The sequence below is a fragment of the Oncorhynchus masou genome, chromosome 28 (assembly GCF_036934945.1).
Source record: "Oncorhynchus masou masou isolate Uvic2021 chromosome 28, UVic_Omas_1.1, whole genome shotgun sequence".
Taxonomy (NCBI): Eukaryota; Metazoa; Chordata; class Actinopteri; order Salmoniformes; family Salmonidae; genus Oncorhynchus; species Oncorhynchus masou.
In genome coordinates this window covers 14,122,700-14,143,458 of record NC_088239.1, presented here as the reverse complement: position 1 = coordinate 14,143,458, position 20,759 = coordinate 14,122,700, and the positions used below count along the sequence as shown (strand labels likewise).

Below are 20,759 nucleotides of genomic sequence, written 5' to 3'. Positions count from 1 at the left end.
ACATCACCGACTGCTCCCACACATTACTATGGAAACAGAAACCCCAGCATCTGGGTATCACCACAGAAACATGGTAACCGACGGCAGCGGATGTCATGACTTCGTCACATTTTGATTTGATGAAATGCATGCACTTAAATTCGGAGTCCATGGTGAATTTACAAATTCTAAGCATGTTTTAGACATGTTGGGGAGGTAGCTATTTGGGTCACGTCTGTAATTACAATTTTATATATAGCCTTAAATGGCTCTGGTCAGAAGAAGTTAACTATATAGGTAATATGGTGTAATTTCTGATGCAGCATGGGCTCACCAACACAAACATGCTAAATCTCGCCACTCTGAGCTGAACGTATAAAAATAATATTATTCAGGCAGCGAAAGAGTTATTTCTGTTAACCAGTGTTATTTTGGAGCAGTTTATATTTCTGATCTGAACTATTATCGGGAGCAGTGTCTTCCATAATGATAAGTGTTGGTGGTAGTTTTTGACTACCAGTGTGTGTGTGGTTATCTATCGGGGACAGTGACTCCCATATTTCACTAAAAGGGTGAAGTAATTTATTGGGTACAGTGTTTCCCAGAGTTATATATCTGTGTGTATCGGGGGCAGTGACTCATATTTCACTAAAAGGGTGAAGTAATTTATTGGGTACAGTGTTTCCCAGAGTTATATATCTGTGTGTATCGGGGGCAGTGACTCGTATTTCACTGAAGGGTGAAGTAATTTATTGGGTACAGTGTTTCCCAGAGTTATATATCTGTGTGTATCGGGGGCAGTGACTCGTATTTCACTGAAGGGTGAAGTCATTTATCAGGAAACAGTGTTTGTCAGTAATAATTTTTCTCTCTCTCTTTGTCTTGGGTTAGTATATCTGATCTGTGTGTGTGACCTAACACTCTTCTATTGTTCCTTTCTGAATTAGTTGTAATGGATGCGTCCTATGGCATGTTACTGTGTTTTCCCTTACAAATGCAATCCCTACAACAAATGTTCCCATTCAGGTCAATAGGATTATCTTCCTATATATTTTCCCATGCATATATTATCAGACACTGAAACTCCTGTTGTAGCCGTCCACTAAATTGGGATTGTTCTCTTTTGATTATTGATGGCACTCTGTCAATCAGCTAACTAGTGGAACTGTTCTGACATTTCTGTTACTGACTTGTCAGTGCTAGGCTGAACCCATACATGTTCACCTGACTTTTCTACCACTCACTTGGTGTGATACCATGATGTAGAGGACCGTGTATGGGTGTTTAGCCATTTCTGTACCGTTGATGATGAGTTCTGTTTTTCTGCTGTGCTTCAATAAACCCTTTGGTTTAACGCACCAATACATAAACTGTGTGCGTGTGTGCGTGTGTGTGTGTGTGTGTGTGTGTGTGTGTGTGTGTGTGTGTGTGTGTGTGTGTGTGTGTGTGTGTGTGTGTGTGTGTGTGTGTGTGTGTGTGTGTGTGTGTGTGTGTGTGTGTGTGGTTATTGTTCATTGATGGGCTAATATAAATACTATGCATGCCAGTCTCTCTTGGCTAAGAGTTGAGGAGAGACTGACAGCATCAATTCTTTTTATAAGAAACAATGTGTTTAAAATCGCAAATTGTTTGCATAGTCAACTTACACACAGCTCTGACACACACACTTATCCCACCAGACATGCCACCAGGGGTCTTTTCATAGCCTTTTTTAAATGTATGTAGTTCTGTCCTTGAGCTGTTCTTGTCCAATGATGTTCTATATTATGTTTCATGTTCTGTGTGGACCCCAGGAAGAGGAGCTGCTGCTTTTGCAACAGCTAATGGGGATCCTAATCAAATACCAAATCGTCGTTGGAGACTAACTTCCAAAAATCACCGATAGCCTATCCTTACCCAATAGATCATGCAATGTTTTAATGCAAACGTTTCAATGCAATGTTGGCGGCCTGGAACGTACCGTATCTCAATGTGCGCAAAACGCGGTGACGCCACGCCAGTAATCCCAGCAACACGCGACCAGGAATTACAGGAGAGGACAGGGAACAGACAGAAAACAACCGACTGCTTATTTTACCAAGAAAAAATGAAGTGTTCTGAAAACAACAATTGATTAAGGCGAGTTTTGGCGAGGTGGAGAAAATAGAGAGGCTGTCTTTCCCTCCCATCTCTCTCTTTTTACATCTCTCGATGAGCGTCTGCATGAACTATACTGTTATCTTGATTTGGGTCTCTGTCTCTGATGAGGTTACCGTTAATAGGCTAGTCAGTGTATGGATCAGTGATGCGACATGTCCTATTTAACATTTCAGTAGATTAGTTTAAACAACTGATTCAATGCGCATATCTCTTAGCTTATTTAGCCTAGCTCAACGAGAGCTACTGTTTACTAGGAGAGAAAGGGAGGAGGGTTAGCGTCGGCTCGTTATGTAGTATTCTCTCCCTATAGCAACAGTAGTCTGCACTGCAGTGCTGTTTTATAATGCAGAGAGAGAGGCTGAATCGGGGGTAATATAGGCTATATTTAAATGTCCATATTCAGACCCAGAGTGCCCTCAATTCAACAGAGACACATAGAAAGCACTGTTTCGAGCTCTCTCTTCTCTCTCCGGGGATGTTGTATTATTCAACAGTAGACGGAGGATGTTGAGAGTCATAGGGGGAAAGGGATAGAGAGGTCAGGGAGGTGTGGCAGTGTCCTGTGCTGTGTGTAGGGGTGAGTCAGCACAGATGGATAGAGAAAGGGACAGTTTATAGACAGCTTAGCTTGGCTGATAGAGACAGGAGAGAGTGGTGTCAGATGTCTCCTGGTGTGTGTGTGTGTGTGCGCGTGCGAGCGAGCGCGCGCCTGTGTGTGTTTGTGTATTGGTTTGTGTGTATTGATTAGGCAGAAGGTGGTGAGGTTGAGGGGAGCTCAACACGGGCAGACTTGCAGCAGAGTGACACAGAGAGGAACTGAGATGTACCACTGCTTTAACACACACGGCTGAAACCAGGACAAAACCAAAGAGTATTGAAAGAGGGACGGCGGGTGAGGGGAGATTGGAGGACTAGTGTGGGGGAGCAGCAGCCATGGCAGATAACTATATGTACCAGCATCTGTCCTACGAGATAGAAGAGGAGGAGAAGGAAGAGAGGAAGGAGAGAGTGGGAGAAAATATGGTAACGTCTTATGTACTGTGTCAGACACTGGTTGATGTTGTTGTTGGTATGTTGACTGTGTGTGTGTGTGTAGATGACGGAGGAGGGGACAGAGTGGTTGATAGATCTGTTAACAGACGTTCAGCTGCAGCAGTACTTCCTGCGTGTCCGTGACGAGCTGAACGTGACTCGCCTGTCACACTTCGACTACGTCAAGAATGAAGACCTGGAGAAGATTGGCATGGGGAGGCCAGGTGTGTGAAGTCATATCCTATTTTAAAGTGTAAAAAATATCAAGGAAAGCTATAGTAGTGGATTTACCATGTCTATTCCTCTAGAAATGGTCCCTATCGCAGTCACAACGTGGTCATGTCACAGTCACAACGTGGTCATGTCACAGTCACAACATGGTCATATCACAGTCATAATCTCGTCATATCAAAGTCACAGTGTAGTCATATCACAGTCACAATGTAGTCATATCACAGTCACAACGTAGTCATATCACAGTCACAACGTAGTCATATCACAGTCACAATGTAGTCATATCACAGTTACAACGTAGTCATATCACAGTCACAAGGTAGTCATAACACAGTCACAAGGTAGTCATATCACAGTCACAAGGTAGTCATATCACAGTCACAAGGTAGTCATATCACAGTCACACAGTCCTGTCTCTCCTAAAATCTATTTTCCTATATCTTTGTCCTGTAGCGATCCAAGATGTCACATATATAGACGATGGGGTGGCAGTGTGTCAGAGGGAGGCTGACAGTGTGTGATGTATTCTCTGTGTGTTGCAGGACAAAGGAGGCTGATGGTGTGTAATGTATTCTCTGTGTGTTGCAGGACAGAGGAGGATGATGGTGTGTAATGTATTCTCTCTGTGTTGCAGGACAGAGGAGGCTGATGGTGTGTAATGTATTCTCTGTGTGTTGCAGGACAGAGGAGGCTGACTGTGTGTAATGTATTCTCTCTGTGTTGCAGGACAGAGGAGGCTGATGGTGTGTAATGTATTCTCTCTGTGTTGCAGGACAGAGGAGGCTGACAGTATGTAATGTATTCTCTCTGTGTTGCAGGACAGAGGAGGCTGATGGTGTGTAATGTATTCTCTCTGTGTTGCAGGACAGAGGAGGCTGACAGTATGTAATGTATTCTCTCTGTGTTGCAGGACAGAGGAGGCTGATGGTGTGTAATGTATTCTCTCTGTGTTGCAGGACAGAGGAGGCTGACAGTATGTAATGTATTCTCTCTGTGTTGCAGGACAGAGGAGGCTGATGGTGTGTAATGTATTCTCTCTGTGTTGCAGGACAGAGGAGGCTTTGGGAGGCAGTCAAGAGGAGGAGAGCTCTCTGTAAACGCAAATCCTGGATGAGCAAGGTACAGCACACAGTGAGTTTGAATCCCTCTTAGCTGTGTGTGTGTGTGTGTGTGTGTGTGTGTGTGTGTGTGTGTGTGTGTGTGTGTGTGTGTGTGTGTGTGTGTGTGTGTGTGTGTGTGAACGTGCATGCGGGCATGCATGGCTGAGTGTGTGTGTCACGATCGTCGTAATGAGCGGACCAAGGCGCAGAGTGATTGAAGTTCCACATCTTTATTACGGTGAAACTTTAAACAAAAAAACAATAAACCAACAACGAAACGTGAAAGTAGTGGTGCACAAACACAAAACAATATTCCACAAACACAGGTGGGGTAAATGGCTACCTAAATATGATCCCCAATTAGAGGCAACGATTACCAGCTGCCTCTAATTGCGAACCATACAAAACACCAACATATAAATATTGAGCTAGAACACCCCCTAGTCATGCCCTGACCTACTACACCGTAGAGAACCAAGGGCTCTCTATGGTCAGGGCATGACAGTGTGTGTGTGTGCATGTGTGCGTGTGCATGCTTGTGTTTTTTTGTACATGTGTGTGTACGTGGTAAAGTCTCTCTAAGCCGTAGTCTCTGTGTTTGGGCCAGCAGGTATTTCCAGGGAAAAGACCTGACTCTGACTCTGACCCACAGCAGCCCCGGGGGGCATCGCCCACCTTGATGACTCCAGGTGTGTGGGTGTTTGACATATTCTTTACATTATCCCAACTCCAGGCTTATCATTTTTGAGATTTTGACCTACTCAAATCAAATGTATTTATATAGCCCTTCTTACATCAGCTGATATCTCAAAGTGCTGTACAGAAACCCAGCCTAAAACCCCAAACAGCAAGCAATGCAGGTGTAGAAGCACGGTGGCTAGGAAAAACTCCCTAGAAAGGCCAGAACCTAGGAAGAAACATTGAGAGGAACCAGGCTATGAGGGGTGGCCAGGTGGAGACGATAACAGAACATGGCCAATATGTTCAAATGTTCATAGATGACCAGCAGGGTCAAATAATAATAATCACAGTGGTTGTCGAGGGTGCAACAGGTCAGCACCTCAGGAGTAAATGTCAGTTGACTTTTCATAGCCGATCATTGAGAGTATCTCTACCGTTCCTGCTGTCTCTAGAGAGTTGAAAACAGCAGGTCTGGGACAGGTAGCACGTCTGGTGAACAGGTCAGGGTTCCATAGCGGCAGGCAGACCAGTTGAAACTGGAGCAGCAGCATGGCCAGGTGGAGTCAGGTGGGATCAGGAGACACTGTGGCCCCATCCGATGATACCCCCGGACAGGGCCAAACAGGCAGGAAAAAAACCCAGCCACTTTGCCAATGCACAGCCCCCACACCATTAGAGGGATATCTTCAACCACCAATTTACCATCCTGAGACAAGGCCGAGTATTGCCCACAAAGATCTCCTCCATTAGTGACCTGTAAACAGTATTGTTTTAATTAGGAGTTGTTGTTGGAGTATGTCAACTCACATAACTATATGTATATGAACTATTGTTGAAAGGCTTAACCCCGTCCAGCGATGGGCCGTCGTCGGGGGCAGCCCTGACCTGTCTGATCCGGGAGGCAGAGCTTCAGCTGTGTGAACGACTGGGAGACGGAACCTTTGGAGTCGTCAGGAGAGGAGAGTGGACCGGACCGACTGGACAAGTGGTGAGTGAGTGAGTGAGTGGGTTTGGGTGGGTGGGTGGGTGAGAGAGAGAGAGAGAGAGAGAGAACCAGAAAATACATCTATTTTACCAACAAAATATTAGAGAATGATTTCATCCGACAGCTGGTTCACAAAGTAAAACATGTCATTCTCTCTTTCTCTCCCCTTCCTCCCTCCCTCCATCCCTCCCTCTCTCCAGCTGTCAGTAGCGGTGAAGTGTCTGAAGACAGACAGTGTGTTAGACACTGAGGGGTTGGATGATTTCATCAGAGAGGTGAACGCCATGCACTCCCTCAACCACCAGAACCTCATACGGCTCTACGGAGTGGTGCTCACTCACCCCATGAAGATGGTGAGTCACACACACACACACACACATTAGAGACAATACACATACACACACACACACGTTAGAGACACATTAATTAATACAACCTATTCAATGAGTGTGTGTGTGTGTAGGTGACAGAGCTGGCTCCTCTTGGTTCTTTATTGGATCGTCTGAGGAAGCGACAGGGACACATCCTCATCTCCTCTCTGTGTGGCTACGCTGTACAGGTCAGTGGGGGGGGGCATCCTCATCTCCTCTCTGTGTGGCTACGCTGTACAGGTCAGTGGGGGGGGGGGCATCCTCATCTCCTCTCTGTGTGGCTACGCTGTACAGGTCAGTGGGGGGGCATCCTCATCTCCTCTCTGTGTGGCTACGCTGTACAGGTCAGTGGGGGGGGGCATCCTCATCTCCCCTCTGTGTGGCTACGCTGTACAGGTCAGTCATCATCTCCTCTCTGTGTGGCTACGCTGTACAGGTCAGTGGGGGGGCATCCTCATCTCCTCTCTGTGTGGCTACGCTGTACAGGTCAGTGGGGGGGGGGGGCATCATCCTCATCTCCTCTCTGTGTGGCTACGCTGTACAGGTCAGTGGGGGGGGGCATCCTCATCTCCTCTCTGTGTGGCTACGCTGTACAGGTCAGTGGGGGGGGCATCCTCATCTCCTCTCTGTGTGGCTACGCTGTACAGGTCAGTGGGGGGGGGGCATCCTCATCTCCTCTCTGTGTGGCTACGCTGTACAGGTCAGTGGGGGGGGGGGGCATCCTCATCTCCTCTCTGTGTGGCTACGCTGTACAGGTCAGTGGGGGGGGCATCCTCATCTCCTCTCTGTGTGGCTACGCTGTACAGGTCAGTGGGGGGGGGCATCCTCATCTCCTCTCTGTGTGGCTACGCTGTACAGGTCAGTGGGGGGGGGGCATCCTCATCTCCTCTCTGTGTGGCTACGCTGTACAGGTCAGTGGGGGGGGGGGGCATCCTCATCTCCTCTCTGTGTGGCTACGCTGTACAGGTCAGTGGGGGGGGGGCATCCTCATCTCCTCTCTGTGTGGCTACGCTGTACAGGTCAGTGGGGGGGGGGGGGCATCCTCATCTCCTTTCTGTGTGGCTACGCTGTACAGGTCAGTGGGGGCGCATCCTCATCTCCTTTCTGTGTGGCTACGCTGTACAGGTCAGTGGGGGGGGGCGCATCCTCATCTCCTTTCTGTGTGGCTACGCTGTACAGGTCAGTGGGGGGGGGGCATCCTCATCTCCTTTCTGTGTGGCTACGCTGTACAGGTCAGTGGGGGGGGGCGCATCCTCATCTCCTTTCTGTGTGGCTACGCTGTACAGGTCAGTGGGGGGGCATCCTCATCTCCTTTCTGTGTGGCTACGCTGTACAGGTCAGTGGGGGGGGCATCCTCATCTCCTCTCTGTGTGGCTACGCTGTACAGGTCAGTGGGGGGGGGGCGCATCCTCATCTCCTTTCTGTGTGGCTACGCTGTACAGGTCAGTGGGGGGGGGGGCATCCTCATCTCCTCTCTGTGTGGCTACGCTGTACAGGTCAGTGGGGGGGGGGGGGGGCATCCTCATCTCCTCTCTGTGTGGCTACGCTGTACAGGTCAGTGGGGGGGGCATCATCCTCATCTCCTCTCTGTGTGGCTACGCTGTACAGGTCAGTGGGGGGGCATCCTCATCTCCTCTCTGTGTGGCTACGCTGTACAGGTCAGTGGGGGGGGGCATCATCCTCATCTCCTCTCTGTGTGGCTACGCTGTACAGGTCAGTGGGGGGGCATCCTCATCTCCTCTCTGTGTGGCTACGCTGTACAGGTCAGTGGGGGGGGGGGGGGCATCCTCATCTCCTCTCTGTGTGGCTACGCTGTACAGGTCAGTGGGGGGGGGGCATCATCCTCATCTCCTCTCTGTGTGGCTACGCTGTACAGGTCAGTGGGGGGGCATCCTCATCTCCTCTCTGTGTGGCTACGCTGTACAGGTCAGTGGGGGGGCATCATCCTCATCTCCTCTCTGTGTGGCTACGCTGTACAGGTCAGTGGGGGGGGGGGCATCCTCATCTCCTCTCTGTGTGGCTACGCTGTACAGGTCAGTGGGGGGGGGGCATCCTCATCTCCTCTCTGTGTGGCTACGCTGTACAGGTCAGTGGGGGGGGGGCATCCTCATCTCCTCTCCTCTCTGTGTGGCTACGCTGTACAGGTCAGTGGGGGGGGGGGCATCCTCATCTCCTCTCTGTGTGGCTACGCTGTACAGGTCAGTGGGGGGGGGGGGGGCATCCTCATCTCCTCTCTCATCTCCTCTCTGTGTGGCTACGCTGTACAGGTCAGTGGGGGGGGCATCCTCATCTCCTCTCAGGTACAGGTCAGTGGGGGGCATCCTCATCTCCTCTCTGTGTGGCTACGCTGTACAGGTCAGTGGGGGGGCATCCTCATCTCCTCTCTGTGTGGCTACGCTGTACAGGTCAGTGGGGGGGGGGGGCATCCTCATCTCCTCTCTGTGTGGCTACGCTGTACAGGTCAGTGGGGGGGCATCCTCATCTCCTCTCTGTGTGGCTACGCTGTACAGGTCAGTGGGGGGGGGCATCCTCATCTCCTCTCCTCCTCTCTGTGTGGCTACGCTGTACAGGTCAGTGGGGGGGGGCATCATCCTCATCTCCTCTCTGTGTGGCTACGCTGTACAGGTCAGTGGGGGGGGGGGGCATCCTCATCTCCTCTCTGTGTGGCTATGCTGTACAGGTCAGTGGGGGGGGGCATCCTCATCTCCTCTCTGTGTGGCTACGCTGTACAGGTCAGTGGGGGGGGGCATCCTCATCTCCTCTCTGTGTGGCTACGCTGTACAGGTCAGTGGGGGGGGCATCCTCATCTCCTCTCTGTGTGGCTACGCTGTACAGGTCAGGGGGGGGGCATCCTCATCTCCTCTCTGTGTTGCTACGCTGTACAGGTCAGTGGGGGGGGGCATCCTCATCTCCTCTCTGTGTGGCTACGCTGTACAGGTCAGTGGGGGGGGGGGCATCCTCATCTCCTCTCTGTGTGGCTACGCTGTACAGGTCAGTGGGGGGGGGGCATCCTCATCTCCTCTCTGTGTGGCTACGCTGTACAGGTCAGTGGGGGGGCATCCTCATCTCCTCTCTGTGTGGCTACGCTGTACAGGTCAGTGGGGGGGGGGCATCCTCATCTCCTCTCCTCCTCTCTGTGTGGCTACGCTGTACAGGTCAGTGGGGGGGCATCATCCTCATCTCCTCTCTGTGTGGCTACGCTGTACAGGTCAGTGGGGGGGGGGCATCCTCATCTCCTCTCTGTGTGGCTATGCTGTACAGGTCAGTGGGGGGGGGCATCATCCTCATCTCCTCTCTGTGTGGCTACGCTGTACAGGTCAGTGGGGGGGGGGCATCCTCATCTCCTCTCTGTGTGGCTACGCTGTACAGGTCAGTGGGGGGGGGGCATCCTCATCTCCCCTCTGTGTGGCTACGCTGTACAGGTCTGTGGGGGGGCATCCTCTCCTCCTCTCTGTGTGGCTACGCTGTACAGGTCAGTGGGGGGGGGGCATCATCCTCATCTCCTCTCTGTGTAGCTACGCTGTACAGGTCAGTGGGGGGGGGGGGGGGGCATCCTCATCTCCTCTCTGTGTGGCTACGCTGTACAGGTCAGTGGGGGGGCATCCTCATCTCCTCTCTGTGTGGCTACGCTGTACAGGTCAGTGGGGGGGGGGCATCCTCATCTCCTCTCTGTGTGGCTACGCGGTACAGGTCAGTGGGGGAGGCATCCTCATCTCCTCTCTGTGTGGCTACGCTGTACAGGTCAGTGGGGGTGGGGGGTGGCAATGTCATCTCTTCTCTGTGTGGCTACGCTGTACAGGTCAGTGGGGGGGTGGGGGTGGCAACGTCATCTCCTCTCTGTGTGGCTACGCTGTACAGGTCTGTGGGGGGGCATCCTCATCTCCTCTCTGTGTGGCTACGCTGTACAGGTCTGTGGGGGGGGGCATCCTCATCTCCTCTCTGTGTGGCTACGCTGTACAGGTCAGTGGGGGGGACATCCTCATCCCCTCTCTGTGTGGCTACGCGGTACAGGTCAGTGGGGGGAGGCATCCTCATCTCCTCTCTGTGTGGCTACGCTGTACAGGTCAGTGGGGGGGGGCATCCTCATCCCCTCTCTGTGTGGCTACGCTGTACAGGTCAGTGGGGGGGACATCCTCATCCCCTCTCTGTGTGGCTACGCGGTACAGGTCAGTGGGGGGAGGCATCCTCATCTCCTCTCTGTGTGGCTACGCTGTACAGGTCAGTGGGGGGGGGGCATCCTCATCCCCTCTCTGTGTGGCTACGCTGTACAGGTCAGTGGGGGTGGGGGGGTGGCAACGTCATCTCCTCTCTGTGTGGCTATGCTGTACAGGTCAGTGGGGGGGTGGCAACGTCATCTCCTCTCTGTGTGGCTACGCTGTACAGGTCAGACAGTAGGGGGGGTAACAGTGATGTTACTGCATGATTAGCTAGCGCTCACTAGCAAGTTAGTTCACATCTGCCGTGTGTGTGTGTGTGTGTGTGTGTAGGTGGCGTGTGGCATGGCATATCTAGAACAGAGGCGGTTCCTTCACAGAGACCTGGCTGCAAGGAACGTTTTGCTGTCGACCAATGAAATGGTGAAGATCGGTGACTTTGGCCTGATGAGGGCGCTGCCGTCACACCAGGATACATATGTGATGGAGGAGAGTCACAAGGTGCCCTTCGCATGGTGAGTGACGAGGTGGCGGTTCTCACTGCCTGATCCTGTACTAAACAATATGATCTCTTTCTATCCTCTCCATTCCTCACTCCACTTTCTTCTTCACTCCATCTCTCTGTCTCTCTCTCTCTGTCTCTCTCTCTCTCTCTGTCTGTCTCTCTCTCTCTTTGTCTCTCTCTCTCTCTTTGTCTCTCTCTGTCTCTCTCGCTCTCTGTTTCTTTCTCTCTGTCTCTATCTGTCTCTCTCTCTCTGTCTCTCTTTGCCTCTCTCTCTCTCTCTCCCCCTCTCTCTCTCTCTCTGTCTCTCTCGCTCTCTCTCTCTCTCTCTTTGCCCCTCTCTCTCTCTTTGTCTCTCTCTCTCTCTCTCCCCCTCTGTCTCTCTCTCTGTCTCTGTCTCTCTCGCTCTGTCTCTCTGTCTATCTCTCTCTGTCTCTCTTTGCCCCTTTGTCTCTCTCTTTCTCTCTCTCTCTCTCTCTCTCTCTCTATCTTTGTCTCTGTCCCTCTCTCTGTCTCTCTCTCTCTCTGTCTCTCTCTCTCTTTCTCTGTCTCTCTCTGTCTCTCTCTCTCTGTCTTTCTTTCTCTGTCTCTCTTTGTCTCTCTCTCTGTCTCTCTTTCTCTCTCTCTCTCTCTCTATATGCCTCTCTATGTCTCTCTCCCTCTCTCTCTCTGTCTGTCTCTCTCTGTCTTTCTTTCTCTGTCTCTCTCTCTATGTTTCCACCTCATTTTGTGGGCAGTGAGCACATAGTCTGTCTTCTCTTGAGAGCCATGTCTGCCTACGGCAGCCTTTCTCAATAGCAAGGCTATGCTCACTGAGTCTGTACATAGTCAAAGCTTTCCTTAATTTTGGGTCAGTCACAGTGGTCAGGTATTCTGCCGCTGTGTACACTCTGTGTAGGGCCAAATAGCATTCTAATTTGCTCTGTTTTTTTGTTAATTCTTTCCAATGTGTCAAGTAATTATCTTTTTGTTTTCTCATGATTTGGTTGGGTCTAATTGTGCTACTGTCCTGGGGCTCTGTTGGGTGTGTTTGTGAACAGAGCCCCAGGACCAGCTTACTTAGGGGACTCTTCTCCAGGTTCATCTCTCTGTAGGTGATGGCTTTGTTGTGGAAGGTTTGGGAATCGCTTCCTTTTAGGTGGTTATAGAATTTAACGGCTCTTTTCTGGATTTTGATAATTAGTGGGTATCGGCCTAATTCTGCTCTGCATGCATTATTTGGTGTTCTACGTTGTACACAGAGGATATTTTTGCAGAATTCTGCGTGCAGAGTCTCAATTTGGTGTTTGTCCCATTTTGTGAAGTCTTGGTTGGTGAGCAGACCCCAGACCTCACAGCCATAAAGGGCAATGGGCTCTATGACTGATTCAAGTATTTTTAGCCAAATCCTAATTGGTATGTTGAAATTTATGTTCCTTTTGATGGCATAGAATGCCCTTCTTGCCTTGTCTCTCAGATCGTTCACAGCTTTGTGGAAGTTACCTGTGGCGCTGATGTTTAGGCCAAGGTATGTATAGTTTTTTGTGTGCTCTAGGGCAACAGTGTCTAGATGAAATTTGTATTTGTGGTCCTGGTGACTGGACCTTTTTTGGAACACCATTATTTTGGTCTTAGTGAGATTTACTGTCAGTTGCCAGGTCTGACAGAATCTGTGCATAAGATCTAGGTGCTGCTGTAGGCCCTCCTTGGTTGGTGACAGAAGCACCAGATCATCAGCAGACATTTGACTTCAGATTCTAGTAGGGTGAGGCCGGGTGCTGCAGACTTTTCTAGTGCCCGTGCCAATTCGTTGATATATATGTTGAAGAGGGTGGGGCTTAAGCTGCATCCCTGTCTAACCCCACGACCCTATGTGAAGAAATTTGTGTGTTTTTTGCCAATTTTAACCGCACACTTGTTGTTTGTGTACATGGATTTTATAATGTCGTATGTTTTACCTCCAACACCACTTTCCATCAGTTTGTATAGCAGACTCTCATGCCAAATTGAGTTGAAGGCTTTTTTGAAATCAACAAATCATGAGAAGACTTTGCCTTTGTTTTGGTTTGTTTGGTTGTCAATTAGGGTGTGCAGGGTGAATATATCGTCTGTTGTACGGTAATTTGGTAAAAAGCCAATTTGACATTTGCTCAGAACATTGTTTTCATTGAGGAAATGTACGAGTCTGCTGTTAATGATAATGCAGAGGATTTTCCCAAGGTTATGTTGACGCATGTTCCACAGTAGTTATTGGGGTCAAATTTGTCTCCACTTTTGTGGATTGGGGTGATCAGTCCTTGGTTCCAAATATTGGGGAAGATGCCAGAGCTAAGGATGATGTTAAAGAGTTTTAGTATAGCCAATCTCTCTCTCTCTCTCTCTCTCTCTAGGTGTGCTCCAGAGTCATTGAGGAGTAGAAGTTTCTCTCATGCTTCAGACACCTGGATGTTTGGAGTCACTCTGTGGGAGATGTTTACACACGGACAGGAGCCATGGCTAGGACTCAATGGCAGCCAGGTACGAACACACAAACACACCCTCACACAGACACACCCTCACACAGACACAGACACACACTCACACAGACACACCCTCACACAGACACACACTCACACGCAATATGTGTTTGACGGTAGTACTTGAAAAGTGTGTGTGTTTGTGTGTGTGTGTCTGTGTGCAGATTCTCCATAAGGTGGATGTGGAGGGGGAAAGGCTGGTGAAGCCAGATGACTGTCCCCAGGATGTTTACAACATGATGCTGCAGACCTGGAGCCCTCAGCCTGATGACAGACCAACATTCACCGCCCTCAGAGACTTTCTATTGGAGGTAGACACACATTCAATTCATGGTTCACCAAGTGTCCAGCAGAGGGCATTGTAGCTACGTGAGTGATTGCAAGACCGAAGCAACCCACCTAGTGGTAATTGTGTGTGTGTGTGTGTGTGTGTGTGTGTGTGTGTGTGTGTGTGTGTGTGTGTGTGTGTGTGTGTGTGTGTGTGTGTGTGTGTGTGTGTGTGTGTGTGTGTGTGTGTGTAGACCATGCCTACAGACATGAAAGCGCTGCAGGACTTTGAGGAACCGGACAAACTCCAGATCACCATTAATGACATCATCACCATCATCGAGGGCAGGTCAGTGGGTGGGGGGGGAGGGAAGAATGCTGTTTCTGAAAGTCAGACAGCTATGTAGCTATGTAGAACAGACATGCTTCTCTGTAATGTGGAAGAGGGAATCATATCAGTGTCTCTGTGTCTCCAGAGCAGAGCTCTATTGGTGGAGAGGTCAGAACAGAAGGACGTTGCGTGTGGGACAGTTTCCTCGCCACGTGGTTACGTCGGTCAGCGGCCTGTCGGCCCAAGACATCAGCAGACCCCTCACACACTCCTTCATTCACACTGGACATGGAGACACTGACCCACACAGGAGCTGGGGGCACGCTGACCGCATAGACAGGTGCACACACACACACACACATTCCTGGCTGTTACAGTGCCTGACCACTAGAGTGCAGCAGAGCCCTGTCAGTTGTGCTCTTGTTCTTTAGATGTCAGGCCCAATGGAACCAATTGGAAAAGAACCCAAAGAGCAAACTGCATGTCATGTAAGTTTTATAAAGACAATCTGAAGTACTGTGTTTACGCTGCACTACATCCCTGGCCTCTACCCCCCTCAGCTTGTACTTGGGAAACCCCATGGACCCCCCTGATGTTATGGGAATGGATCCTTCCACTGCCCGGCCCACCAAACTACCCAACCGCACCAGGAGTGAGTAGGCTACACACACACACACACACATACATTTATTCTCTCCTTACAGTGTCTTCTTACCTCATTCTTTTTTTATTCATTCCTAAACTCTCTCCGTCTTTCTCTTTCTGTCCATCAGAGCAGCCTCCTCCTCGTCCTCCCCAGCCTGCTGTCTTGATCCAGAGTAAGTCTGTCTCCCACGCTGAGTGTTTATTTAGCTGTCTATGTTGAGCTGACTATGACTCTGATGATAATGATGACGTTGTGTGTGCATGTGTGTTTGTGTGTGTGTGTGTGTGTGTGTGTGTAGAGCCGTTCTATGACTCTGTGTTAGATGATGATGATGAATATGAAGGTGCTTCGTTGGGGCTGAAAAAACTGGGTGTGGCTATGGGCCTTAAACTCCGCCCGTGGGAGGGGCCAGGTGTAAGGTCGGCCAAAAGCGAGGTCTCGCTCATCGACTTCACCGATGACAGCTTTAGCTCGGCCACGTCCTCTCCTCTCACTGAGACATGCCTACCTGACCAGGACACACTCAAGGTACGTACACACACACACACACACACACACACACACACACACACACACACACACACACACACACACACTGCGTGGGCAAAATAACAGTCTTCTCTTCTCTTTCTCTCTCCAGGACCTTCCTTCCATCCTAGACTGGCCCCTCCCTCTTCCTGCCTATGACGAGGTTGCCACGGAAGCTGAGGGCCAATTGGCAGACATGGAGGTTCGATCTATCACTGGATTCGCTGAGGGGATTTTATCTCCGCCCAGCGCCGATGCAGAGGGGAGGGGCTTAACACAGTCAGCTGATCTGTTCCAGGAGCTGCAGAGAGAGGTACGGCACGCACACACACACCACAGGTTTCCAAGTTTGGAGTTTTAACGTACAGTTGAAGTCGGAAGTTTACATACACCTTAGACAAATACATTTAAACTCAGTTTTTCACAATTCTTGACATTTAATCCTAGTAAAAAATTCCCTGTCTTAGGTCAGTTAGGCCACCACTTTATTTTAAGAATGTGAAATGTCAGAATAATAGTAGAGAGAATTATTTATTTAAGCTTTTATTTCTTTCATCACATTCCCAGTGGGTCAGAAGTTTACATACACTCAATTAGTATTTGGTAGCATTACTTTTAAATTGTTTAACTTGGGTCAAATGTTTTGAGTAGCCTTCCACAAGCTTCCCACAATAAGTTGGGTGAATTTTGTCCCATTCCTCCTGACAGAGCTGATGTAACTTTTTATTTTTTTTTATTTTATTTTACTAGGAAAGTCATTTAAGAACAAATTCTTATTTTCAATGACGGCCTAGGAACAGTGGGTTAACTGCCTGTTCAGGGGCAGAACGACAGATTTGTACCTTGTCAGCTTGGGGGTTACTAGTCCAACGCTCTAACCACAAGGCTACGCTGCCGCCCCTGAGTCAGGTTTGTAGGCCTCCTTGCTCGCACACGCTTTTTCAGTTCCGCCCACAAATGTTCTATAGGATTGAGGTCAGTGCTTTGTGATGGCCACTCCAATACCTTGACTTTGTTGTCCTTAAGTCATTTTGCCACAACTTATGCTTGGGGTCATTGTCCATTTGGAAGACCCATTTGCGACAAAGCTTTAAATTGCTGACTGATGTCTTGAGATGTTGCTTCAATATATCCACATAATTTTCCTTTCCTCATGATGCCATCTATTTTGTGAAGTGCACCAGTCCCTCCTGCAGCAATGCACCCCCACAACATGATGCTGCTTGCAGCTTGCAAGACTCCCCCTTTTCCCTCCAAACATAACAATGGTCATTATGGCCAAACAGTTCTATTTTTGTTTCATCAGACCAGAGGACGTTTCTCCAAAAAGTACGATCTTTGTCCCCATGTGCAGTTGCAAACTGTAGTCTGGCTTTTTTATGGCGGTTTTTGAGCAGTGGCTTCTTCCTTGCTGAGCGGCTTTTCAGGTTATGTCGATATAGGACTAGTTTTACTGTGGATATAGATACTTTTGTCCCTGTTTCCTCCAGCATCTTCACAAGGTCCTTTTCTGTTCTGGGATTGATTTGCACTTTTCACACCAAAGTACGTTCATCTCTAGGAGACAGAACGCGTCTCCTTCCTGAGCGGTATGACGGCTGCGTGGCCCCATGGTGTTTATACTTGTGTACTATTGTTTGTACAGATGAACGTGGTACCTTCAGGTGTTTGGGAATTGCTCCCAAGGATGAACCAGACTTGTGGAGGTCTACAATTTTTTTTCTGAGATCTTGATTGATTTCTTTTGATTTTCCCATGATGTCAAGCAAAGAGGCACTGAGTTTGAAGGTAGGCCTTGAAATACATCTACAGGTACACCTCTAATTGACTCAAATTATGTCAATTAGCCTATCAGAAGCTTCTAAAACCATGACATCCTTTTCTGGAATTTTCCAAGCTGTTTATAGGCACATTCAACTTAGTGCATGTAAACTTCTGACCCAATGGAATTGTGATACAATGAATTATAAGTGAAATAAACTGTCTGTAAACAATTGTTGGAAAAATGACTTGTCTCATGCTCAAAGTAGATGTCCTAACCGACTTGCCAAAACTATAGTTTGTTCACAAGAGATTTGTGGAGTGGTTGAAAAACGAGTTTTAATGAGTTCAACATAAGTGTATATAAACTTCCGACTTCAACTGTTCAATTTTTTCTCTTCCTGCTGACCTGCAGGTGATGGTGAAACTGCGTGTTCCCATGACAGCCGGCCGTTCCCTCCCCTCCTCCCCTCTCCCCCTCTCCCTGGCCCCCCCGGCCCCTCACAGACAGATCTACCTTCCTCCCCCCTCCTCCTCTTCTTCCTATGAGGACAGACCCATGCTACCTCCACGCTCCCCCATCCCACCCCTCCGCTCCTCCAAACGCATTTCCCTAGGTGAGAGGGATGACACGCCCCCTCAGATCCCTCCCAGAGACCATGCCTTCTCTCAACCCTCCTCACGCGCCGCCTCCCCCCTTCCTTTAGTTCCTCCCCTCTCTGTCTCCCCTCTCTCCTCCTCCCCCCTTTGTCTCCCACCCCCTCCCCTCTCCGTCTCCCCTCGTCAGAGGACAGGGCTGTATGGTGTTGTAGGTCCTCTTGGCTCTCTAGTCTCCTCCTCCCCCTCTTCCTCTCCTCCCTCCTCCATCTATTCCTCCAGGCTCACTGCTGCCCCTCCTCCCAGCGCTTCATTGGATCCCCTTATTGACAGCTCTCAAAGTTCTGAACGCCCCGCGTACCTGGAGAGATATGGAGCTGCCAAAATGGCCACTGTCCGACCCATGATGAAACAGCAACCAGGTGGGGGTGGGGCAAGGCCTAACACCTCTTTCAACAACAACAATCACAGGACTCAACATTTAACTACAGCTCCCAGCAGGCAACGGGAGAACAGCCTCATTCAGGTTAGAGATGTTCAGAACAAGCAGTGTAGAATGTGGCTGCATTCAAGTGCTCTTTGTGTTTACCTGTTTATCTTGTCAGAAATAGAAGTCGCAAGACTTCGGAACCTAATGAGATCCTACAACTGTGTGTGTGTGTGTGTGTGTGTGTGTGTGTGTGTGTGTGTGTGTGTGTGTGTGTGTGTGTGTGTGTGTGTGTGTGTGTGTGTGTGTGTGTGTGTGTGTGTAGGTGCAGGGGGCAGTGCATGGTGTGACAGCAGAGGAGTGTGAAGTGGCTCTGGAGACTCACAGCTGGAACATCCCTCAGGCAATATGCCAACTAAAGGTACACGCATACAGACACACACACACACACACACACTCTCTCTCTCGCTCTAAGATCTCTCTCTTAGATCTCTCTCTAACATCTCTCTCTCTCTCTAAGATCTCTCTCTCCAACATCTTTCTCTCTAACATCTCTCTCTCTAACATCTCTCTCTTAGATCTCTCTCTTAGATTTCTCTCTAACATCTTTCTCTTGCTCTAAGATCTCTCTCTCTCTCTAAGATCTCTCTCTTAGATCTCTAACATTCTCTCTCTCTCTAACATCTCTCTCTTAGATTTCTCTCTAACATCTCTCTCTCTCTTGCTCTAAGATCTCTCTCTCTCTTAGATCTCTCTCTAACATTTCTCTCTCTCTCCCTCTAAGATCTCTCTCTAAGATCTCTCTCTCTAACATCTTTCTCTCTCTAACATCTCTTTCTCGAACATCTTTCTCTCTAACATCTCTCTCTCTCTCTCTCTCTCTCTCTCTCTGTTATAGGTTGAACAGTTGTTTCGCCTGGGTCTGCGTTCTAGATCAGAGTGCCAGGAGGTTCTAGAGCGTTGCCAGTGGAACCTAGAACAGGCAAGCATCCTGCTTCTGGACTCTTATGGGAAAGTAGGCTGAGACAGACTCCAGGACTACTGACCTATAACCCCACAGATCTAAACCTACAGACCAGAAACTGCATACATTTCCCTGTAAATACAGACCTTTAACCCTACAGACAGGAAACTACAGACATTCCCTTATAATTACAGACCTTTAACCACAGACCTAAACCTACATACCGGAAACTACAGACATTTCCCTATAATTACAGACATTTAACCCTACAGACCTAAACCTACAGACAGGAAACTACAGGCATTTCCCTATAATTACAGACCTAAACCTACAGACAGGAAACTACAGACATTTTCCTATAATTACAGACCATTATCCAGCGATCTAAACCTACAGACCAGCCCACCTGTGTACTAGAGAACTGGGCGGGCCATAGAAATATACTTAATAGAACAGACATGGCTGAGTCCTACGAAGGGAAACACTAGACAAGCACACAACTGCATGCTCAGTAGTTAAGTTATTATATAGTTATATTATTTACTTATATATATATATATATATTTGATTAATATCGTTGTTAGTATTACACAGTCGCTCACAGGGTCAAATCTGAAGTCTGAATATTTATTGTTTGGATGTCTAGGGATTATTTATGTTGCTGTAATGACTTCAGCTCTCAGTGTGTGTGTGTGTGTGTGTGTGTGTGTGTGTGTGTGTGTGTGTGTGTGTGTGTGTGTGTGTGTGTGTGTGTGTGTGTGTGTGTGTGTGTGTGTGTGTGTGTGTGTGTGTGTGTGTGTGTGTGTGTGTGTGTGTGTGTAAATACCTGCTGTAGATGCTGTTGATTGTACTGGTGGTGATCTGCTGTGATCAGGGATATAAACCACATTCTGCTGTACCTGTAGCACTTTTCATGACTTCAACACTGAGTCCACATGTAGTGTTCTGCACGGATATAACGTGTCATTGGAAAGCATGATGATGTTGTTGTATTGTAGATAATGTACTATTGTGATGTTAATATTACATGGAATACAAGTATATATGTGTTGATAAGTCCTGTAAACAGTATAGTGTTTAATGGTGTGTGACAGACAGAAGATTTTAAGATGATAAGAATAATGATAATCATGAAGGTGTGTGTGTGTGTGTGTGTGTGTGTGTGTGTGTGTGTGTGTGTGTGGTGCACGCATGCTCGTGAGTGGGTGTATGTGAAAGAGTGTGTGTGTGTGTGTGTGAATAGTGATTATAATTACACGCAATTATACACCATATTACAGACCTATCCACAGGGAGGTACAGATACTGCAAAGTGTGTGTGTGTGTGTGTGTGTGTGTGTGTGTGTGTGTGTGTGTGTGTGTGTGTGTGTGTGTGTGTGTGTGTGTGTGTGTGTGTGTGTGTGTGTGTGTGTGTGTGTGTGTGTGGGTTAGGGTTAGTGTGTGCTGGCTCTAGCTGGTAGTGCTATAAACTGATGGTAGTAATATTGGCTGGAGGACAAAAGATCTGTAATACAACATGTCTGATATTTTTTAATAAACTGATTTTTGGATCAACTCTGGATTATA

General features: G+C 48.7%; 1 protein-coding gene across 3 annotated transcripts; it reads left to right on the top strand.

Annotated features, from left to right (window-relative positions):
* The first annotated feature begins 1,994 nt into the window (after positions 1-1,994).
* Positions 1,995-20,759, top strand: LOC135517212 (activated CDC42 kinase 1-like). Of its 3 annotated transcripts, none has more exons than XM_064941315.1 (19): positions 1,995-2,097; positions 3,215-3,374; positions 4,433-4,515; positions 5,095-5,173; positions 6,005-6,153; positions 6,351-6,503; positions 6,614-6,709; positions 11,009-11,190; positions 13,547-13,673; positions 13,837-13,983; positions 14,194-14,288; positions 14,416-14,610; positions 14,831-14,922; positions 15,044-15,088; positions 15,215-15,444; positions 15,557-15,757; positions 17,621-18,328; positions 18,555-18,650; positions 19,128-20,759. In XM_064941315.1, exons 2-19 carry the CDS (start codon positions 3,215-3,217, stop codon positions 19,251-19,253), a joined length of 2,964 nt encoding a protein of 987 aa, XP_064797387.1. In that variant the 5' UTR covers positions 1,995-2,097; the 3' UTR covers positions 19,254-20,759. The 3 variants fall into 3 exon arrangements, with proteins under 3 accessions (XP_064797387.1, XP_064797386.1, XP_064797385.1); XM_064941314.1 differs by lacking the exon at positions 1,995-2,097 and adding an exon at positions 2,645-3,141 and having other exon boundaries at positions 4,433-4,503; XM_064941313.1 differs by lacking the exon at positions 1,995-2,097 and adding an exon at positions 2,645-3,141.

Excerpts from the sequence above, each read along its gene's own strand:
- LOC135517212 (XM_064941313.1), top strand. The coding sequence starts at position 3,052 with ATGGCAGATAACTATATGTACCAGCATCTGTCCTACGAGATAGAAGAG. Across the intron at positions 6,154-6,350 it reads CCGGACCGACTGGACAAGTG|CTGTCAGTAGCGGTGAAGTG; the intron begins GTGAGTGAGTGA and ends CCCTCTCTCCAG. Across the intron at positions 15,758-17,620 it reads TCCAGGAGCTGCAGAGAGAG|GTGATGGTGAAACTGCGTGT; the intron begins GTACGGCACGCA and ends GCTGACCTGCAG.